General features: G+C 36.3%; 1 protein-coding gene across 1 annotated transcript in view; it reads right to left on the bottom strand.

Annotated features, from left to right (window-relative positions):
* The window catches only part of TUBGCP3 (tubulin gamma complex component 3), a 48,895-nt gene that overhangs the window by 9,819 nt on the left and 17,860 nt on the right, over nucleotides 1–21,216 (bottom strand). Inside the window, exons 6-13 of the mRNA XM_014883222.2 lie at nucleotides 19,271–19,443; nucleotides 16,376–16,494; nucleotides 13,100–13,225; nucleotides 9,596–9,664; nucleotides 5,873–6,005; nucleotides 4,432–4,598; nucleotides 2,963–3,073; nucleotides 2,458–2,566 (exon numbers count right to left, since the gene is read on the bottom strand). Of these exons, the coding sequence (XP_014738708.2) occupies nucleotides 2,458–2,566; nucleotides 2,963–3,073; nucleotides 4,432–4,598; nucleotides 5,873–6,005; nucleotides 9,596–9,664; nucleotides 13,100–13,225; nucleotides 16,376–16,494; nucleotides 19,271–19,443 (1,007 nt within the window). The remainder of the gene's footprint in view (nucleotides 1–2,457; nucleotides 2,567–2,962; nucleotides 3,074–4,431; nucleotides 4,599–5,872; nucleotides 6,006–9,595; nucleotides 9,665–13,099; nucleotides 13,226–16,375; nucleotides 16,495–19,270; nucleotides 19,444–21,216) is intronic.

Below are 21,216 nucleotides of genomic sequence, written 5' to 3'. Positions count from 1 at the left end.
TGGAGGAAGTGACGTGGCCACAGCCCTTCACCTCAGACTGCAAAGTCAATTTTACATATGTAGCTGTAATGCACCACCTCTGCATACACACACAGCCCCTAGCACAGGCAAAACGCAGCATTCCTGTCTGACATGCAAACTGCTAAAAAGGTTTTTTACATCAAGAAACACAAGGCCTAGGCACAAGTTTTGAAAACTGTTGAAAATTACCTCAGAACACTGAAAAGCCAGAAACGGATAAAGAAAGGTTCAGACTAAAAGCAGTGACAGGCAAGTCCATGAGCTGCTACCGAATATAGTGTCATTCCTGGTCCAGCAGGTCCTGGTCCCAAACTATAGACAGCTACGTGTTGGAGCTGAGGTCACTTTATTGGCCTTTTTTACTGTACCTCTCTCCCAAATACTACAATTCCCTGCCAGGCAAGATGACCAACTTCTACACAGTTGTATCAGACTTCTTGTTTTAATACGTGTTCAGACAGCTTCCTACACAATGATTACTTCAGCATCAAAAGGAAACTGGGAAAACATGATAGTTAAGGCTCCAAAGAAAATGAAACAAACAAATAATACAGCCAAACCCATGAAATGTTCAGATTTAAAACACGAAAAAGCATCTATAACCCTGGCTGGCCTCCTAGCTTTCCACGATCTTAACAAGTAATTATCTAAAGGGACTTGCACGATCTTGTTAGATGGCACAAACAAACACAAAAGAAAGCATTTCCAACATCCCTGACATAGAATGTTCTTTCAGGATTAAATGGGTAAAATGCCCTAAACACAAATGCAGTTTCATGCAGAATTAAAGCAATGCAATACCATGAGGTATTTAGGCTGCCAACCATAAGCTCAGCACGCCTTCAGCACACTGCAGATAGAGTAACACTTCTAGAACTACACTTCTGCCTCAAACAGTTATTCTCAGCACTTAAGATAATGTAGGTGCTTTGAAGCTTTCATCCCTTACATAACAGGAAACCTGTATTTGAATAGATCTTCCATTCAGTCAAGGAGAAAGAGAGAAACAAGCGCAAATTTAAAGAAATATTGGGAAAGCATGGATATAAATGCTGTATAAAGCAATGAAAGTAGTGCAGCCAAAGATTTTTTTTTTCCTTTTTTCCAGGAGTTGCTAGCAAGATGATTGTTCAAATGCATTAATAGCCCTTATTCACTTAACCCTGACCCCTTTCTGCACTTCAGGCTTATCTTTGACTAAGCAAGCACTGAATGTGGTACAAAAACCACATTATTATAAGACATATTCTTCCAGATATGAATGGGATTTTATTACTTGAACATTTTTCATAGAGGTACTCATCCCAAAAGTCCGTACTGTGAAGAGTTAATATTAAAACTAATCCAAGGTTATCTGGAGGGGAACAAAACCCCAACAAATCCAAACCCAACAACTCCACATACACAAGCTTTAAAGTCATATATAAGTAATATTATGTTATAAAGTGTTAAGAAGTATGTTCTTTGAAAATAAGAATTTGACAGAAAAATATTTAGATGATTAGCATCAGAAAACTTATCCCAGTGAAGTGTATCTCAACAATTAGACTATCTCTGGTATATTAAACAAGCTATCAAAAGAAGTTACAGTAGCAAAATATCACTTCCACTAGAAGGCAGCAATCTGTCCTTTCTCTGAGATGCAGCAGCATCCTACACATTCTTTGTTTAGTATTTAGATAAAGTCTTGGTTTAGATGTTTACTATTTGCTGTCTTTCATGATAACAATGTTGGTTTCATTGCAACAAATAGGCTGCCAAAAAATAACCACAAATGGTATATAAGTTGTCATTCATTAAAATTGAGATCTATTCTAAATAAAACAAAATAACCTGTAGGAATTCTAATAGTTAAATTTTGGTTCCATGTTCACCAGCAGGTAATCCCAATTTTAAGTGATCTTCAAAAATAATTTTGCTCACCTTCCACATACTTATTGACATATTGGTACAGTGCATTTACAGTATGGCTAGAAAGGCTTCTGTTCTGTTTTTATTTCTTATTCTCTTATACTGAGTATTTTTATTTTTCAACCACAAAATTAACTCATTATTATGGAATTGTATGATAGAGTATATTTGCTGAGAAGTCAAACATAGTAAATTCTTATTGCAACACTCAAGAATATCTCTGCTCCCACCCCAGCTGAGGCAACTGAAGACAGACTGTTTATGGTTTCATTCACAAATTCAGTACATTAACAATCATCCAGCAAACCTATCAAATTAAGAAAATTATATACATCAACATACATCTTTTGTAAAAAACAAGTTAATATATATATATATATAATTAAATTATCTATATTTTAGGGCAGATGGGAATTTTGTACTCCTTTCCACCCCACTATCCATGAAGTCAGTTTACAATCTAAACCACATATACTATGGGAAGTCAGTTCATTGGGGAGACACTGAATAATATTAATACTGTACCATCTTTTGAAGACTCTGCAGATTTTGCAACAGCAATCATCTTTGTGGATGGAGTTTGATCATGACAAACTTGATGCAAGAAGTTTATGGATTTTCCTATTAAAAGGACCTGAACAAAACAGGATTTCTTAAAAAATTATTTGCTTATAACAAAAAAATAAAACACCAAACAATGAAGCCATCCACAACCACCAGGACAACAAGATATTTTGTAATTTTTCTGTGCTCTTTGTTTCGCAATCCCAACTATAGCAATCTAGAATAGCAATGCTAATATGAAAAGGTTTTAAACACAAACTTCTTTTCCCCCTACTTGAGATCTCCTCAAAGTTTAACAGTTAGAGAATGGAAAGGAAAAACAGTCCTATAGCTTTCCTCGGCAAACAATTCTAAAATTCCTGAGCCAATTATATTTTGTTAAATTTGGCCTCTATTTCCTCAATAAAAATCTAAGCAGCAGCACAGGGAAAACAAATAATCAGAAGATGAACTTTTAGATTCATACCTTTTTTGATTGCTCCATTGTAATAAAAGACGGGATCATTGACTTCCTCAAAGTGTATTTGTCATGCCACAACCGATCAGTTTTAACTGTAGGATCTGAAGCTACAAAAAACTGAAGATTGAAATACATATTAAAAGCAAAAGATTAATGTAAACTCTAACCTATAGTTTCACCTATTATTCCTCCTATTTTAACAGATACAGAGTGAAAAACACCAAAAAAAACACAAGAAAATCAAAAAGCCAAAAAAATTTGCAATTGATACAGTGATCAAATGCTGTAGTCTCTCAACTGCACACAAGATAATCCTCTCATTTGTAAAAATCTAAAACTACTTTATTAGTTTTGCTGAAGTGAGGTTTGGATGGACTATGTCCTCATCCTGTCAAACAATAGACCCATTTTCTGGACATCAACTTTTTTCACTGCCTCCAAATACCATTTTCCCCAAGAATGGCCAATTGTCTTTGTTCAAAACTCTCAATCATATGAAAATTATAGCTTTTCAGTACAAGACATCCAACAATAGTTTTCAATATTAAGAACACTCTTCCAGTGCACATGCAGAGGTTAGAGCTAACAAACTACATAAAATCCAAAAAAGACAAAACCTCGTATCTGGGGAGTAGCTGGGAAAGAGAGTATTTCACACTTCTAAAAAAAGATTGCTAGACATTTTACACAACTCTGACCTTGAAGAACAGCAGTCACTATCACTCAAACTTTGACCAAAATAAGGACATTCCAAGAAAACAGACAGGACATTTGACTCTCAAGTAAAATTACTCAGATTTGTCTCTGAAGCACACAAGTAATTTAAAAAAAGTATTCTTTGGCTTCTTGGAGCAAATAAAAAAAATTAGAAAATTGAATCACTTAAAGACGGTACTGATTGGAAGCAGGAAAGAGTTGAGGAATTTAGAAAAGCATAAAAATATTTCCAAGAAGAAAAAGGACAATTACTGGAACTTGATGTTACAGAAGTCACAACAAATGACTTGGCAGAGTTTGTATTCTGGAACCATAAACCTCTTCTACCCAGTTTGACAGACTGAACTTAGTTATCAGATAACACTTCACAGTCAGAAAAAAATATTCCGAGCTTCATTCCAAATACAAGGCTTGCATTCTGAATAGTTACAAAGAACTCTGCATACATTACTGTTGTTACAGTAGGCAAGAAAAGATATAAAGGAATTGTTTTGTCTTCAGAAACAAGGACCTACTGTCAGTACACCATTCTGACTCTACTAATCAGACCCAGCATATGATTTGTTGAAGACAACACATTGCAACCTACAGATATCAAATTCATGGAGAGTGATACTTCAGGTTGTTATTGTATATATTGCTTATTCACGTTATACATTTTCATCACACTCTACTCTTCAGATTGTCCTCTGAGCTTCTCACAGACTATCACACCACAAAGCAAAGAGATGAAGTATTTGCTGTAGCACATACATTACCTCATGGTATGTATCCTCCAGCTCTCCATCATAAATCCAGCGATAAAGGAAGTTCAGTACAGGATGGGATACCAGGCCAAGAATATGCTGAACCAGAGATCTCATGTAGGGGTCTCCTGTTTTAGTATAGGCATGAACTGCTGAGGCTAGTTCACCACCTTTTCTCCCTGTAAGAAGAAAGGGAGAGGAACAGAAACATTTGAAGGAAGACCATACATATATGCACCTCACTTAAATTTAGCAGCCATTGATTTTAGCTACCCATGTGTCACATTGAGCTTGCTAAAAAGCAATTCTAAAACATAGCAAAAGTAGATTTTTTTAATTGCTAACAGGGAATTCCTAGGTTTTAAGGCGTGAATTATTAATCTCACTAAAGCATTAAGCAGAGTTCTCTGTCTACTTTATAGTAGGTTAGAAGAATGCAAAACACAGAGGTTGATGTTATGCTTCCAAAGAAGCATTAAAGGAGGCTTAGAATGCTTTCCTTCTCTCTTGTACTTGACACTCTCAGATATTCTGTGTGCATAAATGCACACAAACACAGCTTTCCTGTTTCTTGGTTATAGTCATCCCCATAGCCCCGTTAGATAATATGTCCTGTCTTCTTGCAATTGAAAAGTAAGAGGCAGTTAAAAAAAAAGTCAAAAAATAGACTGAGTATTTGATTTTGCTGCCATCCTCCACAGCTTACCACTTCCTTGCAGCAGAGGCCATGGAACTCAAAATTTTCATGAATGTCTTAAAAGTAAAGTCCATTTTTTTAAAAAATTGCTACTAATTCCAATAATCAAGGTAATGCAAGTATTTTAGGCTTTTATTGACTAAGATGCTCTTTCTAAAGGGCTATAATCTCATAAACCTGAAGTACCATTAGGGAGAAGCACCAGTTACTGGTCAGTTTAGTCAGCTGCTGGCCAAGGTTCCAGTAAACTCCAACATGATTCTCCCCCACATCTTCTTGTGGATTGCCAATAGAATCACGGTATTTGCAGATTTGCAAAGTTTTGTTGTTTCACATGACTCTGAAGACAAGTTGCTAATAACTCCTCTATGCCATCATATATAGAGAAACTGCATAATACTCATACATAGGGAAGAAACTAAGCCAACCATTCCATAACATATTAGTAGGGCTTTTTCAGTGTACCATTCTCTGAAAGATGATTGAGTAACTGAAAATAGCATGAAAAGTGCATGCTTAAAATTGAATTTTTGGAGCACGTTCTAGTTTTAAAAAAGTAAGAAGTCTGAATGTATCAACACAACACTATAATTTGTCATGCTTTGTTTAAACTGAAAGAGGGAGAATCTGAACTACCTACTTTTCTAAGAAAAAAGTCCAAACAAGCACTAATATTACTGATACCAACCTCTAGCATGCACAACTACTCAAAGTTATATAACATCCACAGAAATATTAAATTACTCTTAAACAGACCTTGACAGTGATCAACAAGTGCTGCAAGAGTCTTTAACCTTATTTTGGGGTCGTAGGTCCAGACTAGAAGACGGCGAAGTGTTAAACTGCTCTCAAGTCCCAAATTCACACCCTGATCATCTTCCAGTTGCAACTGACCAAGTTAGAAACAGAAAGACATGTCAAAGAAGAAAACTGAAGCAGAACTCAGGTTTCGAAATTTCTGAAGTCAGATTTTTACTAATATACTTGAAATACCCAGTGTTATGTATTCTCTCATCAAATCACTGGGCCAAAACCTGAGAGTCAACTTTTAGGGGAAACAGAGACTTGAGGTGAAAGAACAGAGACAAGCATAAGTGAAATAAGTCAGACAAAGCAAAGATCAACAAAGTTAAAGACAGCAAGGTAATAGTCCTGAAAAGAGAGAAGAGCAAAGGAAAAGAGAGAAGAGATCCTGAAAAACCAGAAGAGATACTCAAAAAAGAGTAAAGAAAAACATCTAAAGGAAAGGCAGGCTGATAAACTTTTATCTCCTAAAAAGTAGGAGATAAACTCTTTATTACTGCACATGCAGCTTAATTTAGTACAATATGGGACAAACTCCATTCAGTACCTTCTTCCAGAAGCCATCAGAACTTAAATTAGCCTTATAGTGAGATTAAGGAATTGCTATGATGAAAGAAAAACACCAAACTTGAAAAACTACAATAAGGAAACTCTATCATAATGTGACTACCATGAATTTTCCAACACCATGGAAAATAAAAGCCAAGCATTTGCATCCAAGGGGCAAATGCAAAGCTTATAAAAGTAGAGATGGAATAAGCAGGACAAGAACACAACTTAAGAATACAGAAGCAAGTTCCTGGAGTAGTACAAGGAGACAATCTCTTAAAAAGATGCTGTTTCTGGTATATGACAGCCAACCCACTCTGTGCTTTCCCATCTAGCACATTTTTTTAGCCAAATGTAACATACTAGTTAAATTTAAGACTAGTGTTATCCACATTAAGTTCAGCTTAGAGCCAGTTAAATTCATTCGCTTCTGAATGCTCCTGGGTCCATGTCTGGGATTTTTCTTTGCTGTTTTTGGAAATCAGCAATGATAAAAGATACATGAGCCACCCTTTGGCTTTAGGGAAGACATGGTACATCTTCATCACGGAACTGCATTTTTAAATGGGCTGACAATGTGAAAACAACCTGCAAGAAAAAGACCAGAGACGCTTATGGAATAGTAGACAGTATGCTCAGGATTACTCATTCAAGGGCAGAAACATGCTCAGGGGAATCTCTGAAGACATAACAAAAAGTTACAAAGAGTATAGAACCCTTTGACAAGACTCTTGTTGTTCTATTCCCGTACTGCTCTCTAGCATTGCAGTTAACAACTCCTAAGCTGTCAGCCTGTACAATATCCTCAATCTACGAGTGCCACATACACTCAATTTCAAGTCAATTTTCTACATGTTTTCAAGAAGCTAAAAGGTACAGGTTTTTTGTCCATTCTGTAGTGTGACCTTCAAGCCCTTCCATCTTTCAAGTCACAAAAGAATCTCTCCTCCACTGCTGGATCTCCTTCCTTTCTTTCGTGTCTTTAGGAAGGAATGTTGCCAGGAGCTTCTGAAAATCCAAGCATAACACGACTCTGGGAACCCCTTCAGTTAGGTACTGAGGAACCTAGATTCCCCAAAAACTCCAGTCTGCTGCTGCAGCAGCAAAGCATTGCCAACACTGTATCGACTGTTCCCTATGAAAATGCATTTAATCAACATGCTCAATGCACTCACGAACTCTAACACTGAATATGAATCAGGCAAGGAACATGGAAAGCAACAACAAGAACAGCAAATGTGTGTCCAACTACTGAATGATGCTAGGTGAGGGATGACAGGAAAAACGGAAAATGCTGAGGTACTTAATGCCTTTTTTGCCTTGCTACTTCGTTAAGATTTGCTGCTGGAGACACCAGCTGTCGAGATAAGAAGTCGGGAACAAGGACAACTGAGTTCAGAAGGATCAGGCTAAGGTACACCAAACAAATGAGATCTGCTTAACCTATGGGACCTTATGGGATGCACCAATAAGTGTTGAGGGAAGGAGCTGGCCAATGTCACTGCAAGGCCACTCTCCATTACTTTTGCAACACAGCAATTAGAGAAGGTTTCTGACGACCCTACAAAAGCAAATGTCACTCACCTCTTCAAGAAGACGCCATAAAACTACACACCAGTGAGACTCACTTCATTCCTTGGGATAGCAATTAACCCTGGAAAGCCATTTCCAAGCTTATAGAGGACAAAAAGCTTTCTCAGGGAAAGGAGAAGGAAATAGGAACATTTGTGGTGATGGAGTCTGTTTTCCCAAGCAAGTGTTAAGTGTCCTGAGGCCCTGCGTGCCAGAAGCAGCTGGCCATCTGCCTGCTGATGGAGAGTAGTGAATGAATTCCCTGCTTTGCTTCGCTTGCACGCACGGCTTTTGCTTTCCCTTTTAAACTGTCACTAACTTGATTGACTTGTCTTTTTTTCTTCCTTCTATTTTCTCCCCGTTCCTCAAGAGACAGGGGAGCAAGAGGCTGGGGGAGTGCCTGGCTGCTGCCCAGGGTCAACCCACCACAAAGGCAAATGCAGTTTGAAAATAAGTAGCCCTAGAACTTGCATTTTCTCCTTACAGGCTTTCCCTCCCACCCTCCTCATCTCTTCTTTTGAAAGGTTTGGTGGAGCAGGAAAGGTAGACAAAACTACATTTCAAAGTAGTTGAGTATTTTCATTGTAAAGAAGTTTTAGAAGATAGAATAAATCAAAGCTTCAGTAAACCAAGAGAGAAAACACATTTTGGACAGAGCAAGAAGTAATTACAAAAGGAATAACTGGATAATAGCCAGGAAAAACAAGCAAAAAGTATAGGTAACAGGCATTCCAAAAGTCAAGAATGTTCAAGAACTACAAGTTAGTTAAATGGAACAGATGCTTTGAAAACATTAACAAAAGTCTATGACAAACTATAAAGATTTTATTAAAGTTAGAATTTTAAAAGGCAGTATAATTTAACTTTAGGTCAATTCTCAGAATAATTTTTTCACCATTACAAGTAATGAACCCCTTGAAAAACACCTTTAAAAAAAAGGCAAGCAGAAGAATAATGTTTATTTCATTTTTATTTTAGAGACAGCATCTAGATGCACATACCTACAAACATTTATGAAAGAACTGCAAAATTATCAGCACTGAGTTGGTCTGTATGTTACAGAAAAATAGTAAAACACTGAAACATCTGCAGAACATAAGTCTTTACTCTCAGAAAACAAAGGGACAAGAAAAATGCACAAATTGCCCCACACAGAAAAAACGTTGGAACTTATTACTAGCTGCTGAATCATGCTGGAAATACAGATTGTTTTTTTCTCCCCTTAAGGACGTGTGACTTGGTTTGGGATTTGAATGATAAAGATATTATGCAAGATGAAACTGACAAAAAGGATGCAAAACAGGGACAGAGACTTAGAAATACACATTGTATTCCTTACATAACACATAAAAACCAGTGAATACTTAAGAGAAAAATATCCAAGGGCACAAACACTTAAAGAGTAAGAAATGTACAGAGAATTGTGTTCATTGTGAACAGAACCTGCTGCACATCCTTTACATTCTAACAGAATAGGTAGGTATTATCTTTTTAGGAGATATTTAAATAAGGTAGAACAAAATAGTGAAGTTCAATACATACCACTTAACTTACCTGAGAATGTAAAACAGACAGAAGTCTGTAGTATTCTTTAAGTTCCTGATGTAAGGCTGCACAAAAACTCTGTAAGAGAAAGAGAAGAAGAAAAAAAGGAAAAGTAATCAGGAGAAGTCTTTCTGATTTAATTCTATCACCACACTTCCAACATAGTCAGAAATTTCCTTAAGGGAATCTTTCTGCAAGTTTCAGCATAAAAGCCAACTCTTAGAGAAATGGCCAAAGTGTAAGTCCTCCTCTAAGAGCTGCATATACCTTTTCCAAGACTTGATACACATTATCAAGTGACCTTGTTTCTTAACTCAACTTGCTACCTTAACTCCATCAACAAGTTAAACTATGGCAAGTGTAACTCTTCAAGCAGATACATCATCTCAGTAATGGCATTAATAATTAGCACAGGGATATACAAATTATAGCATGACCCAGTTGAAGATTTTTTTTTAAATAATCATGTAAGATACAGTATGCACTGAAGTAACAGAGTTTAAATTTCAGGAAGGCCTCTAACAACAGAACATAGAAGTTAGGCAAATATCATTATATTTACAGTATGGACTATATGACATGAATGAGAAAATACAATGCTCAAAAAAAATGATCCCAATAAGTGCTGCCAGATTAAGTACTCTAAATTTTTGACCTTCTATCAATCCATAGTTATATAGGATTCTTCACTTGACATGGAAGAAAAGAACAACACAAGGTCTATCTTCAGAAAACTCTCCTTTGTAATTCTAATCACAGCTACTTTAAGTTTTTTAAAAATCAAGATCGATTTTTAAAACAATTCCTAAAATAATACTTGTTTAGTGATAGATATTTTCCACAGTTTAGGGTTTGGGGGAGGCCTTGCTTTACTTTTGTAATGGTCTTAGCCTAACATACAGACTAAAAAAATGACTGCAACTCATTTTTCAAAGCAGAACTCAAAATACAGCTCATTAATTTGGGACTCAGTGAAAAATACTTTAAAATCCCCCATAAAGTGTCCAAAGTTTTTTATTTGTTTGGTTTCTTGGAAGAATACTCTCATGCACACACACAAATTTCTAACCAATTCTCAGCTAATGAATTTGATATCTATTTCGACAGATTTTTTTTTTTTTTAATGAGAACTTTCCCAGGATTTTCCCTTCAAGACCTTTTAAAATTACAGTCAAAATATTTTGGAAAAAATAAGGAAAACGTCATAGAACCCAAGAACCTGAAGTCAAGTATTTATTCACTAAAGTATGTAAAAGGCAGAAATAACTTCTAGAAGAACAAGGAGAAAATAAATCTTCTTTCCCACTAAGCAGCTAAGAAGCCTAGGAAAAAAAAAGTCATTAATCTTGCCATTGTATCCTTTTTAGGGAAAGGAGCTTCCTTTCTTCAACTCAACATTGTAAATTGCAAAGAAATTTGACATTAATTTTATTCCAGAGGATACTGAAGGGCAAAAAAGAAATCCCTTTATGTGTAACTCCACTTTTCATTTCTTCTCACTTGCTTCTCCAGTAAATTATTGAACCTATTAAAGTGGCACTTGCCAAGATAGAGGGAAGAGCAGAGCCTCCAAGAAAACAATCAAAGATACTGTTCTGCTCAAAAAGAAAGTGCAGTAATCAGTGACTTTAATGATTTAGTAGCCAAAAGGATTTAGAATCTAACAGGTCACCAATTTTTCAGAGAAGCTTTACAAATTAAAATTGACATCCAGTACCAATTCCTGCCTCACAAACCACAGACTTTGCTTCCCAAACTGTTACAGAAAAACTGGACATTATCCTAGAATTCTGATTTAGTCTGCTGCAAAAGAGAATCGAGGAAGGAAACAGAATACTTGTTCAAGAGAAAAAAATTAAAATGCCCACTAGCTCAACTGGATCTAAATGGGCAAAATGCCAAAATACAAGCTAAATTATAGTTAACTACTGACTATTTTTTTTATTTTCTGAGGACAAAGTAAAACTTAGATATTAGTCAGCAAAGGTAGGAAAATATACAGTGTAATATATTGTTATACCTCTACTTCTAGTGCCAATACCTGACATTGTGTGGTAAAACCACCAGAATCATAATAATCAAGGTGACAGATATCTTATTCTCCACCTGATTTAAACTGGGGTTTACACAATCAGTCTTTCAGAATATTAAGTTCTGAAAGACGTTTTATAACAATATACACTGTTGTGCAAAATTCCTTAATGCACAGTGTGCAGCACCTGAAATTCTCAGCTATAAAAGCTAAGAAGAACATGAAGGCATATTCTCTGTACCCTGATACTGACAGCAAGAGTAGAATATAAGTTTTTATTTGTACGCTTATGTCTTAGAAATATACACAAGTGCTTGCCTCAAGCAAAATTAGCAGTATTAGAGGTATGCAGATTCAGGTAAATTAACTGCACAGCCTTCTGCATAGGACCTGAAACCTGCATATGGAAGCCAAGACACTGCACATTTAAATTCACTGAAGAATTTGAATTCTCCCCTTTCTGTAAACTAGAAGATTAGAGCCAGAGAGAGTAAAAATAAGTACAGGCAGGAAACTGCTAGATAAAGAATAAAACTTCACCCAGATATAAGGGGGAGAGTCCAAAGAAAATGCATACACAGTAGCACTACCATATAAAACATGGAAATCAGCATTGGATCAGTAGAAAAATAATTATTTATATGTAACTAGAAAGCTTACTTAGAATAAGAGACAGAATGGAACAGAATAAAACATCAGAAAAGTAGGAAGCACTACAGTGTCTCTACTGACCTCTTAAGAAAAATTAGATTGAAGGGAGAAGCACTTCAATTTCTTGGCAGATTAAGTAGGATGTTATGGCTAGAGGCAAGGATAACATTTCTGTCGACTCAGAAGGGATAATATCCAGTTTTACAGAGGGAGCAAGTGAGAGGAAACGGGAATGTCTTAGCAGTAAATGTGGTTTTGGGTATTACAGCAGCAGTGAAGTTACTGTAGACTATAAATCATGATGATGAAACCTATAAAAACAAAAATTAATATTCTTTTGATGCTGTATTCAAAACAAAGGGCAGAAGATAATGGACTATTTGCATTTTATGTAAGCTAGTGCAGTACTAACACATGAACATCAACAATAGCTGACAAGAATGTCTCCTGCACAGGCTGCTAACAACTGAATTGGTGATTAATTAGCTCAGGAATGACATCATCTCATTTAAGAAATGTTTTTGTTTATGAACATGCATGAATAATTTTAAAATATTGGGGTTTTTTTAAAAAGGAAGATTAAGAAATGGAATTTATAAGCATTTCCAGCTACAGGAGCAAATTCTTAAGACCAGAAAGAGCAAATGCCTTTTCCTTGCTTTCTGACTATGACCCATATCGAATGCAGCATCCACAGAAGGAGTAAATCAAACGATGAATGATTCAAGCTCCCAATTTAATGCATCATTCTAGCACTGCATTTATTCAGTAATTTCTTAGCCAAACAAGACCAAATACAGTAGTTAGATTGTTTTTTCTAGCTGACCCACCTGTCCCACAAGTCCAAATGCACGATCCAAACTCCTCTGGTCTGTGTACTTTCTTATTTTGTTATGTAGCCACCCCAACTCTGCAAGTCTACTTGTAGTATCTCGGAGAGATTTGGACAAGCTCACCTATAAAGTTAACAGAAACGAGTTTCCAATTAAGTCAAATCTGCCATGCCAATACTGGTTTCTTCACAAATGTCCCTCTTTCTCATAAAAAACAGCCAGTCTGAGAAATGATTCATTTTATATTCTACAGTACAGATACTGAAAAAAAGCTGACAACTATATAATTAGGATTATATTTATACACATGTGTTGAAAAGGCAGCAGCAATAAACTACTGGCAACTTTAAGACCTTCTCTTTTGGAAATTTTACTGTAAAAGTATTCACACACTCTTTTTACATTAGCAATTATGCCAATAACAAAATGATCTTCAGAAGGGAAGAAATCTGCATTTTATGTTGTAATATCAGACTTTATCTTATCCTGACAATCAGCAAGACTGAAAATATGAGAGTTGTAGCAGAGGTGTTAATGACTGAAACTAATGAAAAAGCTTTGACAAAATAATTAGTTATTGCTACATGTGAAAGAAATCTATAATTGAAAATAAATTACACCTGACTAGGCATCAGGAACAGAAACTTGCAGAACCCAACTTCCAAGGTTAAGTCCAGTTTTTATAAGTTATTTAATCATGTGTCCTTCTGAACTCCTCTAGTCTGTTTCTAGTATCTCACTCACCTTGCAAGCCTGTCTTAGTCCCAACATCCTATTTAGCTACCACTATTTTAATCTGAATCAGCACATTTCTTCCTCTAAATTACCAAGATAAGACACTTCCTACTTGAGATTTTCTTTTTCCACATTTCACCATATTACTCAAGAACACCATCATCACGTACTCAAAATTTTATTGATAAAACACCCCAAACAATCTGAATGATAACATAGACCACGAGGCAGAGACTGACTTCTGCCCACAGAAACTGGGTCTATCCCACCTCTACAGACAATTTTAACTTTGACAGCCAGCTGGAACAGTCAAAACCAAAGCAAAGAATTGTTCTAGGAAGTTAAGCTGCCAAAGAACTAGAAAGCTATCTACTTCAATAAACCTTTTAGTTAACAGTGCAGGCATTCTCCAAGATAATAATTAGTGTCAGAATGTGTTATCCACACCAGTGTGGGCTTGAACCAGGCTGGAGCATTTGGTTGTAAGACCAGAGTTCAGTCTCTAGCCCTCTTGTTTACCAACAGAGGTACAGCTTTAACTTCTTGAACAACTTCTGTAGGGTAAATTCGAGCCCAATCAAGCATAATTGGACATAGAAATCCTGCTCGCAGCTAAAACCAAAGAGATGACATAAGAACTATTTAGAATTCTGCAAGTACAGAGTACTTGGCAAACACTGAGCACAGCACACATCCGCTGGAATTAAACGAGCAACAAGCAAAATTAGCTGGGTGTTATTACATTTGTATGTCTTAGATCAAATCAGAAGCTGCTACCTTACACAGTGCTGAATGTCACCACCAGACCAAATATTAACACTAGGATTAGGAAACATTTCAGCAAGAATAGCACCTTAGAAAGTGTGTTTCATTCTGGGAAAAAGCCCAACAACCCAGACTGTGTATAATGAGATTGTCAGCTGAGGGAGAACTACATGCTTTGATTATTTTGCCCAATATGCAGTCAATACAACTAGAGGAGGTATGATCTTGGTCCTCGTTTGTCAGCACAAGTTCCAGCTGCAGCTCTGGTGACTCAGATAATGTCATCTTCACTGGGTCTGGTGGCTCAGACCAAGTACAAATAAGGAAAAATGGAAAATTACTGACTTCACAAAAATAACTGAAGACAAATGTCTCAGGCAAAGATTATTCAGATGGCTTGTGGTCAGTAATTAAACTCCCTAAATTACAAGTTCCAAGTAAAACAGCTTCTGACCTCAAACCAGCCTATTCAATATGAAAGCTACACAGAAAACCAATGAAACCCATTGCCAATTTTGTATCGCTAAGTTTTCTTCGCATTCCTCTAGAAAAATGTATTATGTGACCCTTCTTTTGCTATATGCAAACTCGTATATGAAATAAAATTTCCTCAGTGAAGGTGTTGAGGAATTACAAACTTTGCATCATCTACAGGTAAATGTTTATTAAGAACCTGTTAATTAATAAGATTTAACTTATTTAACGAGTTAAATTTTTCTATTTATCCCTCCATTAAGCAGCCATAAATGTCATTATAAAGTAATGGTGAACAACTATACACTTCACTTTTTGCTACTATTATGAAGGAAAAAGGGAATTTAGTTCAGGTGTAACATAAGACCTGTCTACCATGTTCTTGACACATGAAATGGCCCAAAAGTAATTTCCCTGCAATTTAAGGACTATATTGACATAGTAGGAAGTAGTATTACATAGTAACATAATATAGTAATATTGTCATAGTAGAAAGTTTTTAATATAGGTAAAAATTGAAAGCATTGTCTTTCCATCTGAACAAGAACATGAAAACCAATTAGTAGAAACTGAACTCTGAAGGTGTACTGTCTAAATGCTGAATGTGAAGATGCTAAAGCAACCACAGCCATTTTTGCTCAGCTGACCCAATCACACTCTTGGGTTTTTTTTGAATTGCAGATAGGCTTAACATCTCATCACCTTAAAGCAAAGTCTCTCAGGCATCTCTTCTATTCTTTTGCCCCCTATTTGATATCTTCATTCTAATTCACATCAGGCCTTTCTTCAGTTCCATCACCAGTCCTTTCTTCCCTAGATAATCTGCATCTGATCACTTATAATCAAGTCCATAACATCAAGTGGCTAGCACCCCTTCCATATCTCAAGCTGTTAAATTTAATTCAATAATAATGCAGTCAAATGCTTGCATCTGCTTTATATTAATTCCTATACACTGGAGAGGAGAAATGTTGAAAGAAGTCCTCAAAGCCATAACTTACAAGTCCTACTGGATTAAGAGCTGGGAGGCTATTCACATCTTGTGAAAAGCTACATTTTCTTTCTGGTATCTAATCTACCCAATCGACTTTCAACAACTACTGTTGAAATTACACTGTTGTATTAACAAAAGAATCCCCCAAAACAAAATAAAAAAGCAAAAAAAGCACAAAACAAAACAGCTGGTAGAGGGAATATAAACTCGTAATAACATTTTAACTTTTTTACATGTTTCTCACAGCCATTTTTCCCCTATATATTTCTCTGCTCACATATGAAATACAAGCCACCATACAGTACCTTTCCCTCCACTTTATAGCAATTTTCAGAGTTGCACATTTTGATGTTTTTGCCATCTATTCCCTGGAAGACATATAAAACATCTCTTACAAGATTTGCTTCCGTTATTTCAACGGAACCTAGAAAAGAAAAAAACAAAAACAAAACAAGTATTTAGATTTGTTAATTAGTTTTGATTACAACTTTGAAGAGCTATTTAGAAGCATAGCCAAAAAAAAACATAACTAGAAAAATTATAAAAGCCTGTGCTTGTCACCTGTAAAGAAATATTTTAGGTCCTCTTAGTCTGACAAGAAAGCCCATGATTGCCTTTACCTGCCTCTAATGCTACCTGTGCGTTCTCTCAGAGCAGTCAGCTTTGTATGGCATAGGCCATGTCCTATTTTAAGTGACTCATCAGCCAGTTCTTAAACTTGTTATCTCTTCTGATTTAACACCAGTGCAAGTTTGGAGGCAAGCACCACAGTAACTTTATCTTTCTTTGAACAAACACTTGAAGTTGAGAATTACAGAATAACCTCTTCTACATTCACCTAGGAAAAGAACAGTTAATCCAGAAGGGAAGCTGCTTGTTTCATAATGGCTTTCAATTACACGTGCCACTGCTCAGTGAGAAGACTGAACAAATCAGACTGCATAACAGCCATGGAGCTAGAAAATATTTAAGCGCAAATGCTGCTTCTGAAGAGAAATATATCTCTGATTCCGTAATGCTTTTGCTACTGTAACATAGTTTGCTTCTGGCTCTAATGTTCAGTCAATACAGGAGGACCAAGATCTTACCTCCTCTAGAGGTGAGAGGTTAGATTGTGTTAGAGAGGTAAGATATTTATGAATTTAAAGAAAACATAAGATCAAAAAAGACACTGTGTAGGCCACTGAAACTATCCCCACCTTTTCTGAACAAACTGTCACCATGTGCTTCTGTAAATTCATTTAGGATTTCAAGAATTAAACAGTTTTAACAACAAGTATCCAAAAATTGAGATGCTACAACACGTGTCTCCCAGTTTAGACAGTACTCTTATTCTTGTCAGTTTGCCTCTCAAACAATCCACTTTCCCATAAAAAAAACCAAGAAAAATTAAATTCTACTCTTATTTCAGCAAAAGTAGTCTTCACTACAGGATACCATTCAAAGCTCAGTCTCCCCCATAACAATAAAATGTGCATGACTGTAAATTGTCCTTCTTAGGAACTTGTAGTAAAACAGTGAAAGACGCAAGTGCACATTCCTTTAATTGATAAATAATACAAAAGTATTAACATCAGCCATACAATGTGCCTTTTTATACTCTGTGTATAGATGTAACACTAAGAAAATTTCAAATAAAAGCAAGAAACTTTAGGATAAAAAAATTAATTCCAGGAAATCAATATTCATAGAAATGTATCTTCCTGACAATAGATTTCTATATTCTGAATGGAGTCCTACTTCTATTTCTATACCAGCAAGTGACTACATTTAAGATAACTGTCAGTCTTTATACCCATCCCACACAGGAACCAAAGACAGAGCTGCTGGCTGACTCAACAGAAGAAGTATTGCTTTTTATAGCCAACAGTATAATAAATTAAGAGGTAGTGCTAGCTTTTATATGTTTTTCTATTTCTTTTTCCTATGCTTTTTTCTACTTTTTCTTTTTTTTCTATTTTTGCATATATTAAATCTACCACATATATAAAACACATATTTATATTATATACACACATATCTTCTCACATATAACAGTCTTGTTAATTAGGTTCTAAATGCCAAATGTTGCCCTCAGATACACCAGTACAACTCTGATCTATGAGCCATTGCTTTGTACACTGCTACTCAAAGATGCAGAGGCTGGCAGACAGGCTATATTTTAGCTCCTTAATATCCACATGTATTTGTATAGAAGTTAAAAACAAATGAAGACAAAACACCACAAACAAAGGCCTGCATCTCTTATCTTTCTTTGCCAGAGAATAACGGTGCTATGAGATGACAACATCTGCCATCAGCTCACTTATTCAGAATTTACTTTTACAGTAAGAGTTGCCACAGAGATCACCTGTTAAACAATTCCTCAGTTACACTCGTATAAATTCAGAATAGATCCTCTAGGTATCAGCTTCAAGTTTACAGGCACTTCATCATGGATATAAATAAGCAATATTGGGAATTTAGGAAGAAATTCTTTACTGTGAGGGCTGATGAGGCACTGGAACATGTTGCCCAAAGAAGCTGTGGATGCCCCATCCCTGGAAGTGTTCAAGCACAGGCTGGATTGCTCTGTGAGCAACCTGGTCTAGTGGAAGGTATCCCTGTCCATGGCAGGAGAGTTGGAACAAGATGATCTTTAAGGTATCTTCCAACTCAAACCATTCTGTGATTTCATGAGTGTATACATTTTTTATTTTATTGACAATATTTTATGTCAGTTGTTCTAACTACAACCACTGTAAACAGTATGCTAATCTAAAGAAGAAAGATTTAAGAGCTCTATATTCCTGTTCATATTTCCAAGTTCTGCGAGAACCACAAACAGATGAGTATTTCAACAAATTCAGCTTATTGAGCTCTTCAACTGTAAAAACAGTAGCATCTTCTGATCATCAGAAGAATGATCATTGCTCACATGTCACAATCACTTAACTATGACAAACACAGGAATGAACTCAGTCTTTTAAGAGGACCAGATCACAAACTAACCAGTGCAAAAAGAAATTAACAACCAGCCAAAGATACTGTGGCCAAATACACTAGTCTTGCATATTTGCTTCTATCCTTCTATTAAGTGTTTTTTCTAGAAAAACACGCTTCAAAAAATCAACATGCTATCATTCCAAAATAATTTAAAATATAATGGAGGATATAGATAACAACTGTAAAAAACATTAACAAATAATATCTTTGCTCACCACTTGTATCCCCTTCTCGCCTGGACCTTGGCACACCACGAGAGACAGCATTTGAAAAGCCTTTTGAGGTAGTGCTTTGTAAAGAAGGCTGGTTTGCAGTTAAAGTCCATGCAAGACGTGATCCTAGCTGCTGACGGAGGCAATCTCCAACACCTGGAGCCTGATAGGATTGTCTAAAAGGAAAAAAAGGAAGAAACATCTTTAAAAACTTGGATTCTGTACCCATTACACAGTGTGGAGTGATGCACCTTTTGAAAAATGCCCCAATTTTTTTGCAGATATTTCACTGGAGGGGAGGGGGGGCTTAATAAAGGAACCTTAAAAAAGGGTAGAGAACACATACACGATTTACTTCTTCCTAAGACTACACTTTAAAAAAAGCCCCTGTAGAAAAGGGAAGTCTGACATACATGATTTCATATCAAAGATCAGCTTTGATGAAATGTGTAATTATGCTGAAATAGGTTAAAAGTGAAGGTACAAGAAGAATAGTCATAGTGAAAAATCCTAAAATATTTTTGTTGTTATTACCTGAAGCTGTAGTTACATGTCAAAGAACTAAAGAAAAATAGAGAAAGAGGACAAAGTTCACTTCCCAGCTATTCTACTCTTTCAGGTAGTTTGTATCAAGTGCCTGAATATGTAATCAGGGAGTGAATATCCAGAAAAGTTCTAATTTCCCTTCCTCTCAAACTTTGTCAATTCTTCTCATAAAGAAAGTATTAAATATGAAAAAATATCGCATTGGCCAAACTGCAGTCATCCAGGACCTCCCAGTTAGTCAGGACTAATTAAATGACAGACAGCAACTTGGTAAACTCTTCTGCCAGCTCCCTCCTCACTCTAGGACAAATCCCGTCCAGTCCCACACACTTGTGAGTATCTAAGTGGGTCAGCAGGTCAGTAACTTCTCCCCCCTAGATTAGAGTGGGTCCATTCTGATCCCTGGCCACGTCTACCAGCTCAGGAGGCCATCTGTCCTGAGAACAACCAGTCCCAGTGCTGAAGACTGAGATCTGCTGTGTTCAGCGTTAGTAAGGCCTCAGAATACAACACCAAATTTTGGCTGTTCAGAATAAGGTAACTCTAGAAAAAAGAAAAACAAGTATAAAGAGAAGTTCAGGAGGAATGAAGCTCACAGAAAGCTTTAATTTGGGTTGTTCAGCTCACAGATTACAGGACTAAAGAGCACTGTGAAATTGCAATAAAATGGAACAGTATGAACAGGTCAGAACAGCAATATGCCAGAAAGAGGGTACGTTCTACTGATATTTTTAAGCAAGAAAATGTAAGAAATAACCTCACTGACATCTTGCTATATTGTATCAGGATTATACAATGACTGAGGCTAGGAGCAACCTCTGGAGATCATCACTTCCTACAACCCTTCTGATCAAAGCAGATCAACAAGAAAAGGGTAGCTGGTGCATTGTTCAAGTCATGTTTTCAATATTTTCAAGCATGGAGACTACACAGCCTCTCTGGACAACCCATTTCAGTGTTTCATTATATGCCCCCACTCTCAAACATACATCCCCATCTTAATGCAATAAGATTTTTTTTTTCCTTTTGATTAACTGTGATTCACAACTTACAAATTTTGCCAGTTACCTCTTGTTCTTTCCCTGACCCAAAGCAGTCTAGCTCTGTCTTCTCTATGCCCCTTGTCATACCATTACATAGGTAAGATCTCAAGACCTTTCTTCTCCAGGCTGAATAATTCCAGGTCTCACTCAGCTTCCCCTGATATGTCAGATGCTTCAACCCCTTAAATGGTTTTGGGCTTCCTTCTCCAGACTCCTTCTTCTAGCCTGCCTATATGTTTTCTTTGTACTATAACTGGACCCAGTGTTTCAGATGTGTCCTCATGAGTACTGAGCCTCATCCTCCTGGTGATGTCCTTCATAACACAACCCAGGAAGCTCTTAGCTTTCTTCACCACATAT

This window comes from Sturnus vulgaris, chromosome 2 (assembly GCF_052056855.1).
Source record: "Sturnus vulgaris isolate bStuVul1 chromosome 2, bStuVul1.hap1, whole genome shotgun sequence".
Taxonomy (NCBI): Eukaryota; Metazoa; Chordata; class Aves; order Passeriformes; family Sturnidae; genus Sturnus; species Sturnus vulgaris.
This window is presented reverse-complemented; position numbering and strand designations above follow the sequence as displayed.